The sequence below is a fragment of the Mauremys reevesii genome, linkage group 3 (assembly GCF_016161935.1).
Source record: "Mauremys reevesii isolate NIE-2019 linkage group 3, ASM1616193v1, whole genome shotgun sequence".
Classification (NCBI taxonomy): domain Eukaryota; kingdom Metazoa; phylum Chordata; order Testudines; family Geoemydidae; genus Mauremys; species Mauremys reevesii.
In genome coordinates, this window is record NC_052625.1 from 134,048,491 (window position 1) to 134,069,642 (window position 21,152).

Here is a 21,152-nt window from a genome sequence, read left to right on the forward strand (position 1 = left end):
TGAATTCCCAAATAGATAGTAATTGTTTGTCACTATGTTAGTCACATAGATTTACTGTAATACCTCTGTGTTGATAATGATAAAGAAATAATTTATGCTCTTACCCATTACTGGTAACTTTAGTTCATGTAGGCAAGGGGTGGGGGGAAGCCATCCAGAGTAACCCCATCATCTTATTTTATTATGATCCTTGTAGTTTCTGTCCCTTTATCTATTTTCCCATTTCCTTCTCCATACTTTGTATTTTTGCCTGTTTGTGACCCTCACTTGTGTTGTTTTTGAATCTATGTTGTAAGTATGTCAAGGAAAGGATCCTGCTTTTACTTGCTTGCACGAAGTCCCTAGCATAGTTCTCAATACTCAAAAGTAGTGGTTCTCAAACTGTGGGTCAGGACCCTGTTTTAATGGGGTCGCCAGGGCTGGTGTTCAACTTTCTGGGACCTCGGGCCAAAGCCGAAGTCAGAGCCCCACTGCCTGGGGCCAAAGCCCAAGGTCTTTAGCCCTGGGTGGCAGGGCTCAGGTTACATGCCCCCCACCTGGGACTGAAGCCCTTGGGCTTGGCCTCCCCCTGCCCGGGGTAGTGGGGCTCGGGCTTGGGCTTTGGCTTCGTTCCCCTCTTGTGGGGTTGAGTAGGAATTTTTTTTTTTTTTGTCAGAAGGGTCACGGTGAAATGAAGTTTGAGAACCCCTGCTCAAAAATAATGTCTGTCTCTACCTGTATGAAGGTAGACTTATATTAATTTGTTTTTAAAGTATCAGCAAAGTTTAATTTGTTCTTTTTGTTCTCTTTTAGGTTTCTACAAGTTGGAGTGTGACTTAATTTCTCATCGTATGGATCACTGAATGAGTAACAGATGGCCTTACCTCGTCTTACGGGAGCTTTACGCTCCTTTTCAAATGTCACTAAACAAGATGATTATAGTGAAGAATCGGATGACTTAATGGTAAAGATACTAAGTTTTATCTTCTTAGTTTTTTTTGTTTTTAAATTCTAGTGTATATTGTAAGAGTCTATTAATTCTGTTTCCTTAAGGTAAACTGTTATTTTGTTAATGGCAAGATCAGGAAGACTATTTAAATATAGATTCCTTGTGCATTTCCTACTTATCCCATTATGTTCATACATGACTGAATTTACCTTGGCTTGAAGGGTTTGTGCAAGGCCCTATCTTCAGCTTTGCACTGATGGCTACCCCTGTGGGGCAGGTTGGCTGTATAGAAGGACTTTGCAACTGCATGCAGGAGTAATAAGAGATTGCAGGCCAGACATGCCAAACCCATGAAAAAAACGCTGACATTGGGCTTATTTTTGGCTCAGTTGGCTTGTGAGTTGCTTGTTGGCTAGTTTTTGGCTTGTTTGGCTTGTTACTTTTTTGGATTGGCTCCCGACAAGCAGGGGCAAGAGCAGGAGAGAGTGGGGGGCACTCAGGCCCTCCACAGTCCAGACTGAATGCCGGGGGGATCTAGTCACATAGAGTGTTGAGTTTATAGGGATTGGCTTGTTTTGAAATGGGATTAGCTTGATTTTGGGCTTATTGTGAAAGTCGGGGTGCTTATTTGTGAAGGACAGCATAGAATCAAATGATTTAAAAATCTTAAAAAAACCAAACTGTACTACAGAATCTCTATGGATAGTAATTCCATGCTTGCATAATAAGAATATAATATAGGGATATACAACCGACTACCTGACCAGGATGGTGATAGTGACTGCAAAATGCTCAAGGAGATTAGAGAGGCTATAAATATAAAAGAACTCAGTAATAATGGGGCATTTAAACTATCCCCATATTGAATGGGTACATGTCACCTCAGGATGGGATGCAGAAGTAAAGTTTCTTGACACCTTAAATGACTGCTTCTTGGAGCAGCTGGTCCTGGAACCCACAAGAGAAGAGGCAATTCTTGATTTAGTCCTAAATGGAGCGCAGGAACTGGTTCAAGAGGTGAATATAGCTGGACCGCTTGGTAATAGTGACCACAATATAATTAAATTTAACATACCTGTGGTGGGGAAAACACCACAGCAGCCCAGCACTGTAGCATTTAATTTCAGAAAGGGGCACTGCACAAAAAAATGAAGTTAGATAAACAGAAATTAAAAGGTATAGCGCCAAAAGTGAAATCCATGCAAGCTACATGGAAACTTTTTAAAGACACCATGATAGAGGCTCAACTGAAATGTATACCCCAAATTAAAAAACTTAGTAAGAGAACCAAACAAGTGCCACCGTGGCTGAACAACCAAGTAAGAGAAGCAGTGAGAGGCAAAAAGGGATCCTTTTAAAAAGTGGAAATTAAATCCTAGTGAGGAAAATAGAAATGAGCACCAACTCTGGCAAGTGAAGTGTAAAAATACAATTAGGAAGGCCAAAAAAGAATTTGAAGAACAGCTAGCTAAGGACTCAAAAAGTAATAGCAAAATTTTCTAAGTACAGCACAAGCAGGAAGCCTGCTAAACAGCCAGTTGCGGAGGAACTAAATTTAACTCTTTGCATCTGTCTTCACGGCTGAGGATGTGAGGGAGATTCCCAAACCTGAGCCATTCTTCTTAGGTGACAAATCTGAGGAACTGTCCCAGATTGAGATGTCATTAGAGGAGGTTTTGGAACAAATTGATAAATTTAAACAGTAATAAGTCACCAGGGCCAGATGGTAATGACCGAAGAGTTCTGAAGGAACTCAAATGTGAAATTGCAGAACTACTGACTGTAATTTGTAACGTATCCTTTAAATCTGCTTCTGTACCAAATGACTGGAGGATAGCTAATGTGATGCTCATTTTTTAAAAAGGGCTCCAGAGGTGATCCCATCAATTACAGGCCAGTAAGCCTGACTTCAGTACTGGACAAACTGGTTGAAACTATAGTAAAGAACAGAATTGTCAGACACATAGATGAACATAATTTGTTGGAAGAGTGAACACGTTTTTTGTAAAGGGAAATCATGTAAAGTAGAAATCCAGTCTACTAGAATTCTTTGAGTGCATCAACAAGGGGGATCCAGTGGATATGGTGTACTTAAATTTTCAGAAAGCCTTTAACAAGTTCCTTCACCAAAGGCTTTTAAGCAAAATAAGCTGTCATGGGATAAGAGGAAAGGTCCTCTCATGGATTGATAACTGATTAAAAGATAGGAAACCAAGCATAGGAATAAAGGATCAGTTTTCAGAATTGAGAGAAGTAAATAGTAGTGTCCCCTGAGGGTCTGAATTGGGACCAGTCCTATTCACCATATTCATAAATGATCTAGAAAAAGGGGTAAACAGTGAGATGGCAAAATTTGAAGATGATACAAAACTACTCAAGATAGTTAAGTCCAAAGCAGACTGCAAAGAGCTACAAAAGGATCTCACAAAACTGGGTGACTGGGCAACAAAATGGCAGATAAAATTCAGTGTTGACAAATGAAAAGTAATGCACATTTGAAAACAGAATCCGAACTATACATATAAAATAAGGGTTCTAAATTAGCTGTTATCACTCAAGAGAGAGATCTTGGAGTCATTGTGGATAGTTCTCTAAAAACATCCACTCAGTGTGCAGCGGCAGTCAAAAAAGTGTCAGAATGTTGGGAATCATTAAGAAAGGGATAGATAATAAGACAGAAAATATCATATTCCCTCCACATAAATCCATGATACGCCCACATCTTGAATACTATGTGCAGATGTGGTCGCCCCATCTCAAAAAAGATATATTGGAATTGGAAAAGTTTCAGAAAAGGATAACAAAGATGATTACGGGTATGGAACGGCTGCCATATGAGGAGTGATTAATAAGACTGGGACTTTTCAGCTTGGAAAAGAGATGACTAATGGAGGGATATGATAGAGGTTTATAAAATCATGACTGGTGTGGAGAAAGTAAATAAGGAAGTGTTATTTGCTCCTTCTCATAACTCAAGAACTATGGGTCACCAAATGAAATTAATAAGCAGCAGGTTTAAAACAAACAAAAGGAAGTATTTCTTCACACAACATACAGTCAACCTGTGGAACTCTTTGCAAGAGTATGTTGTGAAGGCCAAGACTATAAGGGTTGAAAAAAGAACTATTTAAAGTCATGGAGGATAGGTTCATTAATGGCTGTTAGCCAAGATGGTCAGGGATAGTGTCTCTAGCCTCTCTTTGCCAGAAGCTGGGAGTGGGAGACAAGATGGATCACTTGATGAGTACTTATTCTGTTCATTTCCTCTGGAGCGCCTGGCATTGGCCACTGTTGTAAGATAGGATACTGGGCTAGATAGATCTTTGGTCTCACCTAGTATGGCTGTTCTTAACATTTAATGAAGTTGGTATCTGCCCTGACCCAGAGTAGTCTGGTGACCACTGAGATATGCAGGTCCTCAGGTGTAAGCCCTTTCCGCTCTATCTCCAAATAGCGTACACATGCTATTGGATGGATAGATGGTTTTCATCCTTTCACACCACTACGGTAGTCCTTCCATGAAGTCTGATTACATAGGGTTTGGGAGCCTGTGTATCTGTGTGCTTAAGGTGTATGCCATACTTTAACCAGACAATTGTGTTAAATTGGATTTTTCATATTGGTAAAATTTAAGAATTTAAAATAGACAAATAGGAAACTAAGTGTGAAACAAAATAATTGCTGTGCATAATTAATGAACAAAAATTAGCTGAACCACAAAATAATTGCTGTGCATAATTAATGAACAAAAATGAGCTGAACCTCTGATACTTGATTGTTGAAGAGTAATTCTTTTTCATGAATTCACTGAAAGGTAACCAGCTTTTGAAATTCCTTTCCAAGTTTTTTTTTCATAGGGATTTTTCTCCATCTCTAAATTTTTCCAAATTTAGTCCAGCCAGGGTGGTGTTACGGGAGAACATTTTCCTTCTCCACCAATAATTGGAAACAGAACATTTAGCTGTAATAAAAGTGGGTTGTTGATTCTTACATTTTGCTGAGATAATTATACTCTTTATTTACACACATTTTAAAGCTAAATATGCTCTTGGTTGAGATTAGGTAGAGGTGACATCTCAAAGCAATGGTAGTTGTTCCCTCCACTTTGAGTATTTTAAAAAAAATTTTTTAGTACCATCTCTTAAACCTCCCTGCAGTATGCCCTTGTGACATTTTCTCCCCTGAGCAGTTGGACAGCCTGAGAATGGCCTGCCAAACTTACTGGCCTCCCAGGGGGTGCACAACCTTTCCAAAGCCAGAAAATTGTGCTTTTTGGAAGCAAATTGTGTTTATCTAACCAAAACTGTGTTCAAGTCATCTCACCTCTATCTGTTATCTGTGACAATCTTTCAGTAACTGAGTGATTATTAAAAGAAAATAACCATTTCATTTTACACACTTTTTTTGTGCGTACAATACAGTATGTCATTGGACTGGCTTCGGAGTTGGAACCTGTTGCACCTGTAATTGCTGTGTATCTATTGTATTATCACTCTTTTAATACTAAAATAAAAGTTTTATCAACAGTTACGATAACCATTAAAAATATCTGAGTGAGACAATAGTGGCCAGTTTATTTGTTACCCAGAAAGGTTAGTTATAGCCTTGTATCTGTTAAATAAAAATCTTAATCATAGTTCTGCTATCCTGAAAGATGAATTTCTACTTGCAACATTTTTATGCAGACCTTTGTGAGAAACTTGAAAAATATATATGCCTTATTAAACAGTTTTATGGGGGCTTAGAGGCTGACCTAATTAATAGGACTGTTGAATGTTGGAGGAGAAATTGATTCTATAGATGGGTGGAATTACCAGTTTTAACTTCACCAATGTTAGTAACAGAATCTAAAAAATTATCATTTTTCTGAAAATGTTAGCATTGTAATCTGGCTGCAAACCTCCAGAAACTGTAGTTTGGGAGAAAAAACACATGGGACTCTGAAAACTCTAACAGAAGTAAATTAGAAGTTTTTCTTTTGGTTGTGTGGGAAGCAAAAAGCAAAGGAAGACTTGAGCAAAGCAATATTAACTTAGGCCTGGTCCACACTAGGACTTTAATTCGAATTTAACAGCGTTAATTCGAATTAACCGTGCACCCGTCCACACCACGAAGCTATTTAATTCGACATAGAGGGCTCTTTAGTTCGACTTTTGTACTCCTCCCCGATGAGGGGAGTAGCGCTAAATTTGACATGGCTATGTTGAAGTAGGCTAGGTGTGGATGCAAATCGACCTTAGTAGCTCCGGGAACTATCCCACAGTGCACCACTCTGTTGACGCTCTGGACAGCAGTCCAAGCTTGGATGCTCTGACCAGCCACACAGGAAAAGCCCCATGGAAATTTGAATTCATTTTCCTGTCTGGCCAGTTTGAATCTCATTTCCTGTGTGGACGTCGTGGCGAGCTCAGCAGCACTGGCAGCGATGCAGAGCTCTCCAGCAGAGGAGTCCATGCAATCTCAGACTAGAAAGAGGGCCCCAGCATGGACTGACCAGGAAGTCTTGGATCTGATCGCTGTGTGGGGCGAGGAGTCTGTGCTTTCGAAGCTGCGCTCCAACAAACGGAATGCAAAGACCTACGAGAAGGTCTCCAAAGCCATGGCACTCAGGGGATACAGCCGGGATACAACGCAGTGCCGCGTGAAAGTCAAGGAGCTAAGACAAGGCTACCAAAAAATCAGAGCGGCAAACAGACGCTCCGGAGCCCAGCCCCAGACATGCCGGTTCTACGAGGCACTGCATGCCATTCTCGGTGGGTCTGCCACCACTGCCCCACCAGTGTGCGTGGACTCTGAGGATGGGATACTGTCGATGGACTGTTCCTCGGAGATGTTCGCAGACGGGGAAGATGAGGAGGGGGAGGCAGTCGACAGCGCTTACAACGCTGATTTCCCTGACAGCCAGGATCTCTTCATCACCCTCACTGAGATCCCCTACCAACCCTCCCCAGCCGTTACCCCGGACCCTGAATCAGGGGAAGGATCAGTCGGTAAGTGCTTTAAACATGTAAACATTTTTTTCTAACAGAACAGGAATATTAACTATGCGAAAAGAAGGTCAATATATATGGGGATGGAACAGAAATCCTCTTGGAGATTTCCGAGAAGCTCTCCTGCAGGTAATCGAAAAGCCTCCGTATGAGGTTCCTGGGGAGAGCTGCCTTATTGGGTGCTCCGTGGTAGCACACTTTTCCGCGCCAGGCTATCATCAGGTACTCCGGGAGCATTGCCTCCACGAGCATGGCCGCATAGGCCCCTGGTTTGTGCTGGCTTTCACGCAGCATGCGCTCTCTATCTGCCTCAGTGACCCCTCCTCAGGGTGATCTCGCTCCGAGACTCCTGCATTTAATTACAGTAATTTGTGTACTATTAGTATTGGGAGTGCTTCACTGTTCCTTTGCATAACAATGAGCGTCACTTTACAGCCACGTGGTGGAGGCTGCAGAGTGGCATCATACAGGGATATTTCCCAGGGAACAGACACGAGGGGGTGCAACAGGGGCAGAGTTTATGCTTTCAGGATTGCCTGTAGCAAGAGGACAGTGGTATACATTGACTTTTAAGCAGCCAAAAGTTTTTGGCTTACCATGCCTGGCTGCTCCACGGATTCTGCTGTCCCGCCCCGCTTGTCTGGTCTGCAGTGCAATCCCCCAGGCAATGAAAGCGAATTCCGAAAATTCGAACTTTCCCTGAGTGAGTGCTGTGCATGGTCTTGTTCACAGAGACTGACTAGACTATGTTTCCTCTTTGCGGAAATGTATCTTTATAAGGAAGTCAATCCCTTTTTCCCATCACACAGCTGCACCTGTACCCCGACCTGCTCCAGCATGCCCCTCACAGAGGCTGGCGCAGATTAGGCAGCGCAAGAAAAAGACACGGGACGAGATGTTTGCAGAACTTGTCCTGAGAGCACATGAGATTAGGTGCTCTGTATGGTCTTGTTCACAGAAACTGAGTAGACTGTGTTCAGTGTTCGCAAACATGTATCTTTGGAAGGAAATCACTTCCTTTTTCCCATCACACAGCTGCGGCTCTTTGCCGAACTGCCCCGGCATCCCCCTCACAGAGGCTGGCGCAGATTAGGCGGCGAAAGAAAAAGACTCGGGACGAGATGTTCGCTGAACTGATGGCCTGCTCCCGAGCCAAGGCGGCCCAGCAGAGCCAGTGGAGGGAGACCTTCTCTCAGCAGCAGCGCTCACACAGCAAACGGGAGGACAGATGGCGTCTGGAGGACCAGCAGGCGACTCAAACGCTGCTTGGACTAATGAGGGAGCAAACGGACATGCTCAGGCGCCTTGTGGATGTTCTGCAGGACCGCAGGCAGGAGGACAGAGCCCCTCTGCACTGTATCTGCAACCACCCTCCCCCGCCACAAAGTCCCATACCCCCTTCACCCAAAATAACAAGAAGGAGGTGCGCCAGGGGCCGTGAAAACTGTCACTCCACCTCAGCAGAGTGCTCAAGTACCAAAAAGCTCTCATTCGCTAAATTTTGAGAAGTCCTTCCCTTCCTGGATCACCCAAGCCCAAATCCCAGTTTCGTTCCCTCACTGTGTAGTTGATTATTAAAAATAGTTTGCTGTTCATTACTGTTTCCGTCATGTTTCTTTACAAAAGACTTTGTGTGAAGGGCGGGGGAGGGGTTTGGTAATTGCATAGGATGGTCACCATTACCTGGATACATACACGGGGGCAGGATCTACAGCAGGTCACACACACATAGTGCAGTCACTAGGCACCCTGGTCAGTCTGGGAGGTGTTTTTCATGTTCTGTGCATAGGCGGAAGGTGCCCTGCTCCAGCTATATTTGGAGCTGGGTCTCTCCCCCACTCCTGCCTGGATCGGGCCCTGGCCCCCACGGGTCTCCCCCCGCCCCGCCGCACTCCGTACCTGCCTGACAGTAGAGTGGCTCCCCGCAGAAATGCTGTCTGGTGCCCTAGGGTCCTAGCGCCTGCCATACACAAATGGCAAGGCAGGCTGCCCTTACCCTGCCCTTCTACCATAGCCCTGAGCCTCTCCAATGCCCCAAACCCTCAGCCCCAGCCAGAGCCCTCATCCCCCTACACCTCCTCCCCCTTCTCACACACCCGTCACCCCTTCCTACGCCCCCACCCCCAGCCCAGAGCCTGCACCCCTCACCCCTTCCTTCACACCCACCTGTAAACGTCCTGCCCCCAGTCCTCCCCCGCCACAAGGCCACATAGCCCCCGCACACAGAGTCCCGAAAAGGAGGGATGGCAGGCTCCGTTGAAACAACCAGTCCGGCAGTGCAGACCGCTCTAGGGACAGGAGCCTGTCATTCCTTGAGTGTAGAAGCGGTCTGTACATCACTGCACACCCTACCCACCACAGTCTGCGTCCCTGTTTCAACCCTTTAACGCGAATTCATTAGTAAAGAAAACGTTGCTAATTAACAATATTCCATTAACTTTATTTTTAAACGTGTGTTGGAAGGGGGGAAACGTGGTGAACGGGGTATGTAACCGCAGAAGAAAGTCAACAGTAACTGAAGCAGGGGCAGGTTCAGCTTCTCTGTAAAGAAACTGAACAGTCACAGGTTACCCCGCTCCCTGAGGAACCTATCTTTCAAAGCCTCCCGGATGCACAGTGCTTCCCGCTGGGCTCTTCTAATTGCACGGGTGTCTGGCTGAGCGTAATCAGCAGCCAGGCGATTTGCCTCAACCTCCCATCCCGCCATAAAGGTCTCTCCCTTGCTCTCACAGAGATTGTGGAGCACACAGCAAGCAGCAATAACAATGGGGATATTGCTTTCGCTGAGATCCGAGCGAGTCAGTAAGCTTCGCCATCTCCCCTTGAGATGTCCGAAAGCACATTCCACCACCATTCTGCACTTGCTCAGCCGGTAGTTGAAGAGCTCCTTGTCACTGTCCAAGGCGCCTGTATAGGGCTTCATGAGCCAGGGCATTAGCGGGTAGGCTGGGTCCCCGAGGATCACTATAGGCATCTCCACATCCCCAACACTTATTTTGTAGTCCGGGAAGAAAATACCTTCCTGCAGGCGTCTAAACAGACCAGAGTTCCTGAAAACACGCGTGTCATGAACCTTGCCCGGCCACCCGACGTTGATGTTAGTAAAACGTCCCCTATGGTCCACCACTGCTTGCAGCACCTTTGAAAAGTAGCCCTTTTGGTTAATATACTGGCTTGCCTGGTGGGCTGGTCCCAGGATAGGGATGTGAGTGCCATCTATAGCCCCACCGCAGTTTGGGAATCCCATCACGGTGAAGCCATCTATGATGACCTGGACGTTTCCCAGGGTCACTACCTTTGAGAGCAGTATCTCTACTTGCATCACAGCAACCCCCACGGTAGATTTGCCCACGCCAAAGTGGTTCGCTACTGACCGGTAGCTGTCTGGCGTGGCAAGTTTCCAGAGGGCTATGGCCACTCGCTTCTGCACAGTCAGGGCTGCTTGCATCCAGGTGTCCTTGCGCTTCAGGGCAGGGGACAGCAAGTCACAGAGTTCAAGGAAAGTGCCCTTATGCATCCTGAAGTTTCGCAGCCACTGTGATTCATCCCAGACCTGCAGCACTATGCGGTCCCACCAGTCTGTGCTTGTTTCCCGGGCCCAGAATCGCCGTCCCATAGCATGAACATGACCCATTGCCACCATGATCTCCACGGCACGGCGTACCGTGCTTTCTGAGAGGTCTGTGCCACTCTGAGACTTCATGTCCTCACCGCGCTGCCGGAGCCTCCTCGCCCGGATTTCTCAGCATCTGACTGTTGAAGAGGTGGACGATAAGGTGCGAGGAGTTGACAATGGCCATAAGTGCAGCGATGATCGCAGCGGGCTCCATGATCGCAGTGGAGTGCTGTGGCGTCCGCGCTGTCACTAACAGGAAAAGTGTGCTAACTGATTTCCTGCCGGCGGGAGTGACGGTTGAATGCTGACAGTTACCCAAGACCACCCTCAACACAGTTTTTCCCCCAGCATGCATTGGGGGGAAATCCCAGAATTCCAATGGGCAGCGGGGAGTGCGGGAACTGTGGGATAGCTTCCCACAGTGCACCGCTTCCAATGTCGACGCTTGCCCCGTTAGTGTGGACTCACAAAGTCGAATTAGTGTCCTTACTGTGGACACACAAATTCGACTTTGTAAGGTCGATTCTTCAAATTCGACTTAAGTTGATTCAAACTACTCTTGTAGTGTAGACATACCCTTAGAGGATTGGTAATGGTATTGTGGAAAACTAGAGTCTGTATGCCTGCAAACTGATGAAACTCAAATCAAACACATTGTTCAGTGGTCACATATCTTGAAACATATATGCTTATGTTCGTCCATTAGCAGGGACTACAGATGTGGCTCATCCTGGGTGAATTAAGTAAACTTGTTATCTTAGTCTGCAATAACTATTATAAACCCAGCATAAACTTATTTTTAAGTCACTGAAGTTAAGATGGATGAAATCTTAATTTATCTAAACTGGTGGGCCCTCTATAGAGGGAGTCTAGGCTGCTTCCACTGGCTGACAGGTCTGTCTCCAATGCTACAAGTAAGCTGAAGATCGAAGGTTAGAGTCTATGGATTTTGCTACTTGACAAAGGAAATGTTCAAGTGAACACAGGTAATTTTTCCCTTTTAGGTTTGTACAGAGAACAATGAGATGCTAATCTTGATTGGACCCCTTGGGTGCTTGTGTATGAGTAATTATAAACAATAATTAAGATCAAAGCAAGGGTGATTAACTGTACAAGTGTAACAGCTATAGAGGAAACTGAACCTTAAGACAATCCTTATAAAAGTCAAAAGGAGTAAAAGTTGCTGACTGTATTCAAGACCAGCAACTTCTAAAATGAAAGGTAAAGAAAAAAAACCTGTGGCATGATTTTTTTTCTTTAAAATGTTTCTCTAACCAACCAGATACTTCTTTAGAGCAAATTGCTAGAAATAAATTGGTATCTGGCACTTTGGATCAATGTGAAACTCCCACGCATAGGAGAGCACATGAAGTCAGATTCTGAATTCATTTACACCTGTGTAAATGCAGAGTAACCTGACTGACTTCAGTTTACTCTAGATTTCCACTACTGTAACTGAGATCAGATTTTAGCCTTCTATTCCTGTTGTTGCTAACTATTGCAACTAAGTGAAACGTTAAAAGAAAATCCATCCATTGAACCAAGCATTAGCAACAACTAATACAGCATAAATTGGAGGGAAATATTGCAGTGCACTTTATTTAATGCTTTTTTTCTTAAATAATCTCCAGTGCTGAATGTCATAGAATAATCTGAATAATAAACATGTTTGTTAGTATTCCTCGGGTCCAGCACTTCTAATTACCACTGCTGCTACTCTTCATCCAGGATGATGCCAGAGGAATAAATGGAACTGGTAAAGGAGAAAGTACTTTTTGAGGAATGAGATGTTTACATATTTTAAAATTCCATTCCTTTTATCATTACATCTTTTTTCCTTAAAAATACAAAAATAGAGAAGGGCAGTGGTAATGACTAGAATGAGAGATGGTTTCGGTGGTGTGGGTTTTCCGTTTCAGGAAAGCTTACAAATACTGGTATTGGTATATTTAGTTGGGAAAAGAGAAGATAGAGAGCAAATAGAATTTATAAATAGGTGATGCAGGTAGCAACACCTCTAGTGATGGTTGCCCAATGCTTCCTGTTATAAAGATTCTGTTTTCAGTAGCTTATGATTGTGCCAAACTTAAATCATTCAGGTTGAAATTGTCCATGATGGTTGTCTGCTGGTCACCCTAACAGCATCCCAAAACAGCAAGAGGCTCACTGATATCTGGTAGTAAGTTTCAGTTGGCCTCACCAGTTCAGTATACTCCAACTCACTGATGTATCTAGAATGGGGGTGGGCAAACTACGGCCCGGGGGCTGCATCCTGATGGGGAGCGGGGTCCGGGGCTTGACCTGCTCCATGTGTGCCATGGCTCCATGTAGCTCCTGGAAGCAGCGGCATGTCCCCTCTCCAGCTCCTATGTGGAGGCACAACCAGGTGGCTCTGCATACTGCCCCTGCCCCAGGTGTTACCCCCACAGCTCAAGCAGCTCCTGGAAGCAGTGGCATGTCCCCTCTCTGGCTCCTGTGCTGAGGCACAGCCAGGTGGCTCAGTACACTGCCCTGAACGCAGGTGCCCCCCTGCAGCTCCCACTGGCCGTGGTTCCAGGCCAATGGGAGCTGTGGGGGTAACACCTGGGGCAGGGGCAGCATGCGGAGCTGCCTGGTTTTGCCTCCACGTATGAGCCAGAGAGGGGACATGCCACTGCTTCCAGGAGCTGCTTGAGGTAAATGCGGCCTGGAGCCTGCACCCCTGACACCCTCCCCCACCCCAAACCCCTGCCCCAGCCCTGAACCCCTTTCCGCCCTCTGAACCCCTCAGTCCCAGCCCAGAGCACACTCCTGCACCTCAACCCCTCATCCCCACCCCAGAGTCTGCACCCCCAGCTGGAGCTCGCACCTTAATCCCCTTACCCCAGCCCGGAGCCCCCTCCTGCACCCTGAACTTCTCATTTCTGATACCATCCCAGAGCCTGCATCCCAACCCCCAATTTTGTGAGCATTCATAGCCCACCATCTAAAAGGTGTCATGTAAGATACCAATAGAAAGCTAAGACCATGCTAAAAATTAATATTATTGTGTGGCGTATGTACAGAGGACAAATTAAAACACGGAAAATTATTATTAAATTATGTTTGCCCAGGCAGGGCTAAAGCTATCCCACTCTAGACAAGAAGGTGGTTCTGTCACCATAAAGGTATTTCCCAAGTACATTAGGAGACAATGGAAATGCAATTTACATAGGTGATAAACAGGTTCAACAAGCAGAGGAAATGACCTTTCAGCATCATTGCAGGGGGGAAGGAGATTGTAGGAAACAGATCAGTTTGTATTTTAGCAATAACCATCAGGGAAAGAAACCAGCCTGGAACTTTATTTTGCCACCAGACTTCATGTCGCTTTCCTCACAGCTTGAATGAACTTTACCTCCTCCCCAAAGTAATCTTCAGAAGAATCCATTTCAAAGGTGTACTGGACTATAAAAGAGGGGCAAAGAACCCCAAATGATCTTTTACCTAAGAAGACAAAGGAACCAAGCACTTCTGACTTTGTGGGAGATCCTGACCGGAGGGGTGGTCAGCCATCTTGCTGGAAGGTAGATTGGTAAAGAAACTATGTTGAACAAAGGCTGTAGCTTGTTTTGTTAAGTCTTAGTCTCTAGAAAGTGTGTTTCAGTTTTATTTGGTTATAATTATTTCTAGCTCTATCTTTTATACGTAGAACTCCCTTAATCATACTTCCTTTTGAGAATAAACTTGTTTTACTTCCAATATAAACCAGCCCAGGTGGTTGAGGAAAAGTGAATGTTAACGCCAGTTAATGTGGCAAGCTGCTGGGTATTGTATCTTTAAAGAGACAAACAAATATCTCTGAATGGTCCAGGTGAGGATTGGACATTGCAGAGCACATGGTTTTGGGAAAATTTGGGATTAGGGGATTTTGGGTAATCAGGCCAGAGGGTGGCAGTGGTATAACAAGCAGACTGCTGAAATCGGAGCACTGAACCAGGACTACTTAAACAGACACTAAGTGCATTCTTTTATGATGGCTGGAAGTGTCCAGTGAAGAGAGCAGCAGTCGAGCATTTTGAGGCGCTACAGGACAGGCAGTGACTCACACCCGTGCTGGTTTGCATTGCACTCCAGAGTGTGATACTGCCTCATGCTGAACTCCTCTTTTGGGGGGGGGCAAAGATTCAGCAAAGATGGTTCAGTCCATTTGAAAATTTGGATTAAGGAAAAAGACATTGATTTGCTCTTCATAATGAACTAGTTGTTAGAGCTTCTCAAAATAATTTCTTACATCTCCAGGCTTTGGAGCAGGCACTTGACATTTGGAAGGGCGTTCGTTACGGTGTCAGGGATTTGCCTTTTACTGTTCTTGTGAAAATTTGTCCAAATTTGGCCAAGTTATAGGCCTTCACATGATTGTTAGAGACTAACTAGAGTTCAGCAGCTATATTCTCCAAAGATTACATCTGCACTGAGCATGTTCTAGCATGGGGCTGTGGGAGCTGAGCAAGGCTTTCCTTGGAATTGCTTCTCTGGGCTGCTGTGGGGCTGATCACAGGGACTAGAGGGTAGAGGCAAGACAGATTGGGTGAGAAGCTGGGTGTGTGTGAGAAGTAGGGGACCGGGACAAGGAGCCAGGGTCGGGATGGGAGAAGGAATGAGGTCAGTTGAGGAGCCTGGGGTTGGGAGACTGGGACTGGACAGGTGTAGGGAAAAGACACATTGGGTGAGGAAACAGCTTTGTGGAGTGGACTTGACTGACTGGATAAGGAGCTTGTTGTGGAGATTTGTGACAATGAGCTTAGTGAGGGAGAATGGGGCTGGGAGGAGAGCTTGTGGTGTATGTATGTGGGAGGGACAGGCGCAGAGGCTGATGACTGGAAGTTGGATGATGGTGCAGTAGGAAGACCAATCAGACAAGAAGCCTTATTTTGTTCCTGTTACAGGGTAGCCTGACCCTTTAATGAACAGGGCTGGCTAGCTCCAAGCCTCTGGCCCTTAACTGAATGCAGCTAAGAAGAGGATAGGTGTTCCTTTATAAAGAGCCTGTTGTCATTAAGGAGAGGTGAACAGGAAGCAGGGGCAGTGGAATGGTTTTTGGGAGAGGCTGACAGTCCCGTTGGAGGGGAGACAGTAGGAACTTGCTGGCCAAAAAAGGCTCTAGGGAGAAAGCCCTGGAAGGTCGTGCTTGATTAAAACATCAGGTAAGGACTCTGCAGAGCCTGGAAGTATTGGCAGATTATGTAGAAGAGGTGCCCAGGAAGAAAGGCAAATTTATGTTTTAATGTGTTTAGTAAGAACCTAGTAAGCGGTTGGGGAGTGGAGTGTGGGCGGAGGGCCAGCAGCAGGGCATAGGCATGGGGAGCACCTCCAGGTTTTATGCGTGGAGCCAGCGGCTGGGTGGTGGGGCCGGTGGCCCCTCATAAAACCTGGGGATGCTGAAGCATCCAGTGCACTCCTACTTCCCACACCTTTGCTGGCACCGCGCTGTGCATGCCCTGGAAGTAGCCATCAGGTCCGGGTCCTAGGTGTGGTGGTCAGGAGGCTCCATGATCTGCTCTCGCCCTCAGGCACCCCTCCTCCCCCAGCTCCCATTGGCTGGGAGTGCGGAGTCAGTGCTCAGGATGGGGGCAGTATGTAGAGCCCCATGGCCCCCTGCCTAGCAGCTGGACCAGCTGGCCACTTCCGGGGTGCAGCACGATCTCCCAGGACAGGTAGGGACTAGTTTGCCTTAGCGCCGCAGCACAACCGACCAACCTTTTAACGGTCTGGTCAATGGTGCTGACTGGAGCTGCCAGGGTCCCTTTTCGACTGGGTGTTTCGGTCGACACCTGGTCACCCTAGCCCCGAGCGCTTGCTCCACAGTTCCTATTAGCCTTTGTTTTTATGAACTGCATGTTAATTCTAAACAAAGTACACTTATTTTCTCTGATTATTCTTTTTCAGAATAAAAGGTCAAAATTACATAAACAGTTAATGAGCTCTGAGCTTACATGGAAGAAGATAGTAAAATTTGTTGAAGATAGTTTGGACAAGAAAGAGCAGCAGTCTGTAAATGGACATTTAAGAACTATATTACAGGCCGCAAAACAAATAGGTAAGTCTTAATTTGTTAGTCATCTAATATCATCAGCCTGAAAACCAAATTTTAAGTTGATATGTGTTTTGTATTCTTTAGTTCTTCCCTCAGATATACCCTGGAAACTAAAGCCAATCTGAGTTACATATGCATATCTAAGGTTGGAATCACATATCTCAGGACATCTTTTTAATTTAACTTAATTTTCCATTTTCTGGAATTGTTGCTTCTCATACAGTTAGAATGCTGTCTCTTATTGCTCTTTAATCAATCTCCAATAATTAAAAGGTGTTACAGTTACTTTTGACACATCAACTAGCGGAGAAGAGAACAAGTTTGGTGGTATCTACTTCAATGCAGAAGTAGCTATAATAGTAGAGAATGGATTTTTTAATAACTTTATCGTTCTGAAACTAGGCACTTGGGAAACAAGAGACAGAGAAGAAGCCTCTAATTTTAACCTCCCCACCACCTCTTTTACCAGTGTAGGGGACAGAGTGGAGTTACTGTTTTTTGTTGTTGTTGTTTGTTTTTGTTTTAAAGGGGTGGGTGTGGGGGGAGAGAGGAATTTCCCAGTCTGTCAAAATGAAAATGTTTATTGAAAAATATTCAATTTTTTTTAAACAAAACTTTGAGACAAAATGTGTGTGTGGGGGGGGGAATTTGTTTTCAACAAAACTCCATTTTTTTAAAAGAATCTTTGAAATTTTTCAAAAAAAAAAAAATTAGCATTATTGGTGGGGTTGAACCCCATTAGCTCCTAGTCACCCCTTATCAGCATGAGGGTCAAGGAGCTATTTCGTAGGTAAGGGGGTGTTCTTCGTTCATAGTTGATGCTTGGCTAAGGATTATCTCCCTGAGTTTGATGGTGGTAGTCTTAAATTTTCCTGTATTCTTTCCTAGTTACTCTTTCAGAAATCTCAAACAGCAGCCACAGGGTAAATATGACTGGTGGGGATTAAGCTACATAAACCTGTTATGTGTAAATATGGCAGCTCATCACCTTGGTAGTCCTATGGGATCCGAGACGTACATCCTTGCGCGTGACTTCCTGAATGACATCTACAGAAAGAGACTGCTTTGCTGTGGTTTGAGACATTTTGCTCCAAAGTAGACAACCCTCGGCCAGGCTGACATACAAAGTGACTTTCTCTCTGGGAAGCAGCGTCAGTTTTTGCCAGTATACATTCTGCGTCCAACTATACTGGGCTATTTGCTATATCAGAAATTGATGCCAGGTATCAGTAGCCAGGACGGGACACGTGGGTGGGCCCTGACTTGGGGTGGGCAGGCAATGATGGGGTAGGAGTGATCAGGGCCACCTTCCCCTCCTCCTGCCTGTCCTGTGGGGGAGGGGAAGGAATGATGCTCTGGCCAGGGCCCCCAGAAAACTGGGGGAACCTGTAAAATTGTGCACCCTGTTCCCCAACCCATTCTGCCCCCCTGCCTGGTGCTTAGGGCTTGGCCTGCTCTTCCTGCCCAGTGCTCCCACTGGAGAATGGGGTTGGGGACTTGCCCCTCTCTGCCCGCCTGGTGCACCAGCAGGGGAGCAGGGGTTGGGGCTTTGCAAGCCCCTGCTCTCTGGCAGGAGCGCCTGGTGGGCAGAGCGGGGCAAGACCCCGACCTGGCTCCCTGGTTGGAGTGCTGGGCGGGCTGCAGGAGCAGGCCAAGCCCCTGACTCCATTTCGTGGCTGGAGCACTGGAGCGGGGCAAGCCGTCGTGCCCCGACCCTGCTCCCCAGCTGGAGCGCTGGGTGGGAGGAGTGGGGCAGGCACTTTGGTGGGAGCAGAGCCGGGGCTGCGGGGTGGGTCTGGATGCTAAGTGGGTGGGCTGTGGCCCACCTGTGGCTATGCCCCTGACAGGTATACTGGTATTAAGCTAAGGGACAGACCTGATTGCTTCAGTGAATCATGCTCCTGTACAAAGCCTACGTTGTTTCCTTGCCCTGGCATGATGGTGAGATTCCTCAAAGGACTCTCACATGGTTTTCCTCCTGATCCGGGAGCTCTTTCCTTCCTGGGACCTTAACTTAGTGTCATTCGGACTGATGGGTCTCCCCCCTTTGAGCCACTGACTACTTGTTGTATTTACTGTCTATCAATGAAGACAGCCACGAGTGAGGCAATTTCATCCGCTAGGCCCCATCCAGGTCCTCTTGTGCCCTCCTTACATGGCCTTTCACATGGACAGAGTCACTCTTGGGCCTCAACCTGAAGTTTCTGCCAAAGATGGTTTCTGACTTCCACATCAGTTAGTTGATTCATCTCCCGGTAGTCTTCTCTAAACTGCATTCCATCCTGTATACAATGAAACTTCACATCTTGGATGTGAGAACATTGTCATTTTATCTAGAATCATCCTTCTGTGTTGCTGCTGGCGGCAGCACTGCCTTCAGAGCAGAGCACCTGACCAGCAGCAGCTGCTTTCTGGCTGCTCAACTCTAAAGGCAGCACAGAAGAAAGGGTGGCAATATCGTAACCGCCCCTCCCCCCACAATAGCCTTGCAACCCCTTTTTGGGTTGGGATCCCCAGTTTGAGAAATGATGAGTCTTAAGGGCTTTACGTGTTTATATTTTGCCATTTTAAAATACGTATTCATGTTTTGTTACAACACCGTGAAGTTTGATTTAAATATCTGAAACCATGAAATTCAAGATTTTTAAAATGCTAAAGAAATTTATGAAAATGGACTGTGAATTCTATATATAATGACCAATTTTAACTTGCTAAGGCTTGGATACCCATAATATGGCAAAGGTTTTACTAAAATTGTTGGGTCCAACAATCCTCCATACCCCACTTACATGTTTCCTGTTATATTTCTGCTACTTTCAGACCAGTCGGAAAACAAAACTTGCTTATATATTTCTCGTACACCCATTGTTTTGCTCTACCGGCCGTCTACCGAGGTCATTGCAAACTTAACTGAATCCTTGGTATAATCTTTTGCTGAGGCACACGATGAACCGCTACCCAATTGTGTCCACCTTATGGATCAATAATATTAAAGAAGGCATTGCTTATATTGACAAATATGGGCCCATTTTAACAATATGGTCTCTTTCTTCTTTTGTCCATTTGGGGGCATGCCATGCTATTAAAGCACATAAGGGATTCTCCCTCAAAATATGTGTACAATTACTTACCCCTCTATACTTCCAGATATATGCCCTTCCACCGTCAAACCATATAATAAGTTTATCTTTTCCTGGGCCACTATTTATAATCGTTATGTTCTGCCGCATTGATGTTATGTTGGCTAGTTGTGCCCACATTGCTCCGTTTCTTGTCCAGACCCATTGACATTTTTATCCACTTAAGGTTAGAGATTTTGATGCTCTCTCACGCATCCCATGGGATGAAGAAGGTTACCCACTGGGTATTTAATGTTTGGCTACTCCTGATATTTGGCACTTCAGACTGATAGGCTACACTCTATCCATCATCCCTATGGGCCACTTGCATGACGTTGTGATATTACTTTTCCCTTCCTTCGCTTGGATACTCCTTATTGATGCTGCAGCTTTGGATTCACTCCACCATACCAGGATCCAGCAAGCGCTAATTCCCAAAAGAGTGTTGATTTTGGCTCTTTCTGTAAAACAAATAAAGAAGAAACCTTTTCCTCCCTAGAGGTTTTTTTTATAAACAACTTTTTATTTAAGATTTAATAGGAATGATAATATTTTCTTTCTCTTTTAATATAAGAACATTAATCAACTTATATACACTTGCTAAAAATTATTATTTAAGGCATGTTTCACAGGATTTTATCTGCTATGTCAATAGAACAATTAAGTGTGTTCTTTCCAATAATTCCATAACCACTTTTTCCCATATTCATTTTTTAAATTATATCTGCTTCAACTTCTTTACTGCTATTTTTATGGTTATGGGTGAACTTAAGGGGATGGTACTCTTGAGACCCTTGACTCTCCGTATTTCTTTTGGAACTGGGGTATAATGCATTTACAGCTGTTATCCTTGATATTCCCCTTTTGTTACAAGTCTTTTATTCTGAGATTCCTTTTTTTATAGGGATACTAATCCTTTTTGTTCTACCTTTTTCCCCTTCTAATTTTGCTACTGGAGCCACAACAATGGTTCCACAACATCCCCTCCTTGACCTTTTTTCTTACCCTTTTTCATTTGGATTACACGCACGTGGGAAATAGCTGGGGTATTATAAAACTTGGTGGAGTTCTAATGGTTCCTTTGCTGCTCTATTATAACTCCCTGAATAGTTTTTGTCAGCCTAGCTTCTTTGGGGTATCTATACTGTACCTAATCCCCCACTCCAAAAAGTAATAATTAGAACTTCTGCCTCAATTTTTCCATATTTGTTTTGTTAGTAGCCCAAATTTCCTTATGCTTTTGTGCAATCTCTAATATTTATTTTGGCCAGTTGGGCCATTCTGTCTTTTACACACGCACACACACCCCGTCTCTCTCTGGGTTCATTAGGCCAAATTGTTCTATTCCCCTTTTTGTTCCCAACCGAAAATGAATTGGAGGGCTAAATGGCACTTTGCTCTCTGCTTCATAAAATCCTTGCAGTTTCTTCACTGCTACCGGGCA

The 21,152-nt window shown here is 45.1% G+C and overlaps 1 protein-coding gene across 2 annotated transcripts in view; it reads left to right on the forward strand.

Annotated features, from left to right (window-relative positions):
* The window catches only part of ASCC3 (activating signal cointegrator 1 complex subunit 3), a 493,632-nt gene that overhangs the window by 20,926 nt on the left and 451,554 nt on the right, over positions 1–21,152 (forward strand). For both annotated transcript variants that reach the window (XM_039531733.1, XM_039531734.1), the window contains exons 2-3: positions 793–943; positions 16,442–16,592. In XM_039531733.1, coding sequence (XP_039387667.1) covers positions 854–943; positions 16,442–16,592 — 241 coding nt within the window. In that variant the 5' untranslated portion in view covers positions 793–853. The remainder of the gene's footprint in view (positions 1–792; positions 944–16,441; positions 16,593–21,152) is intronic.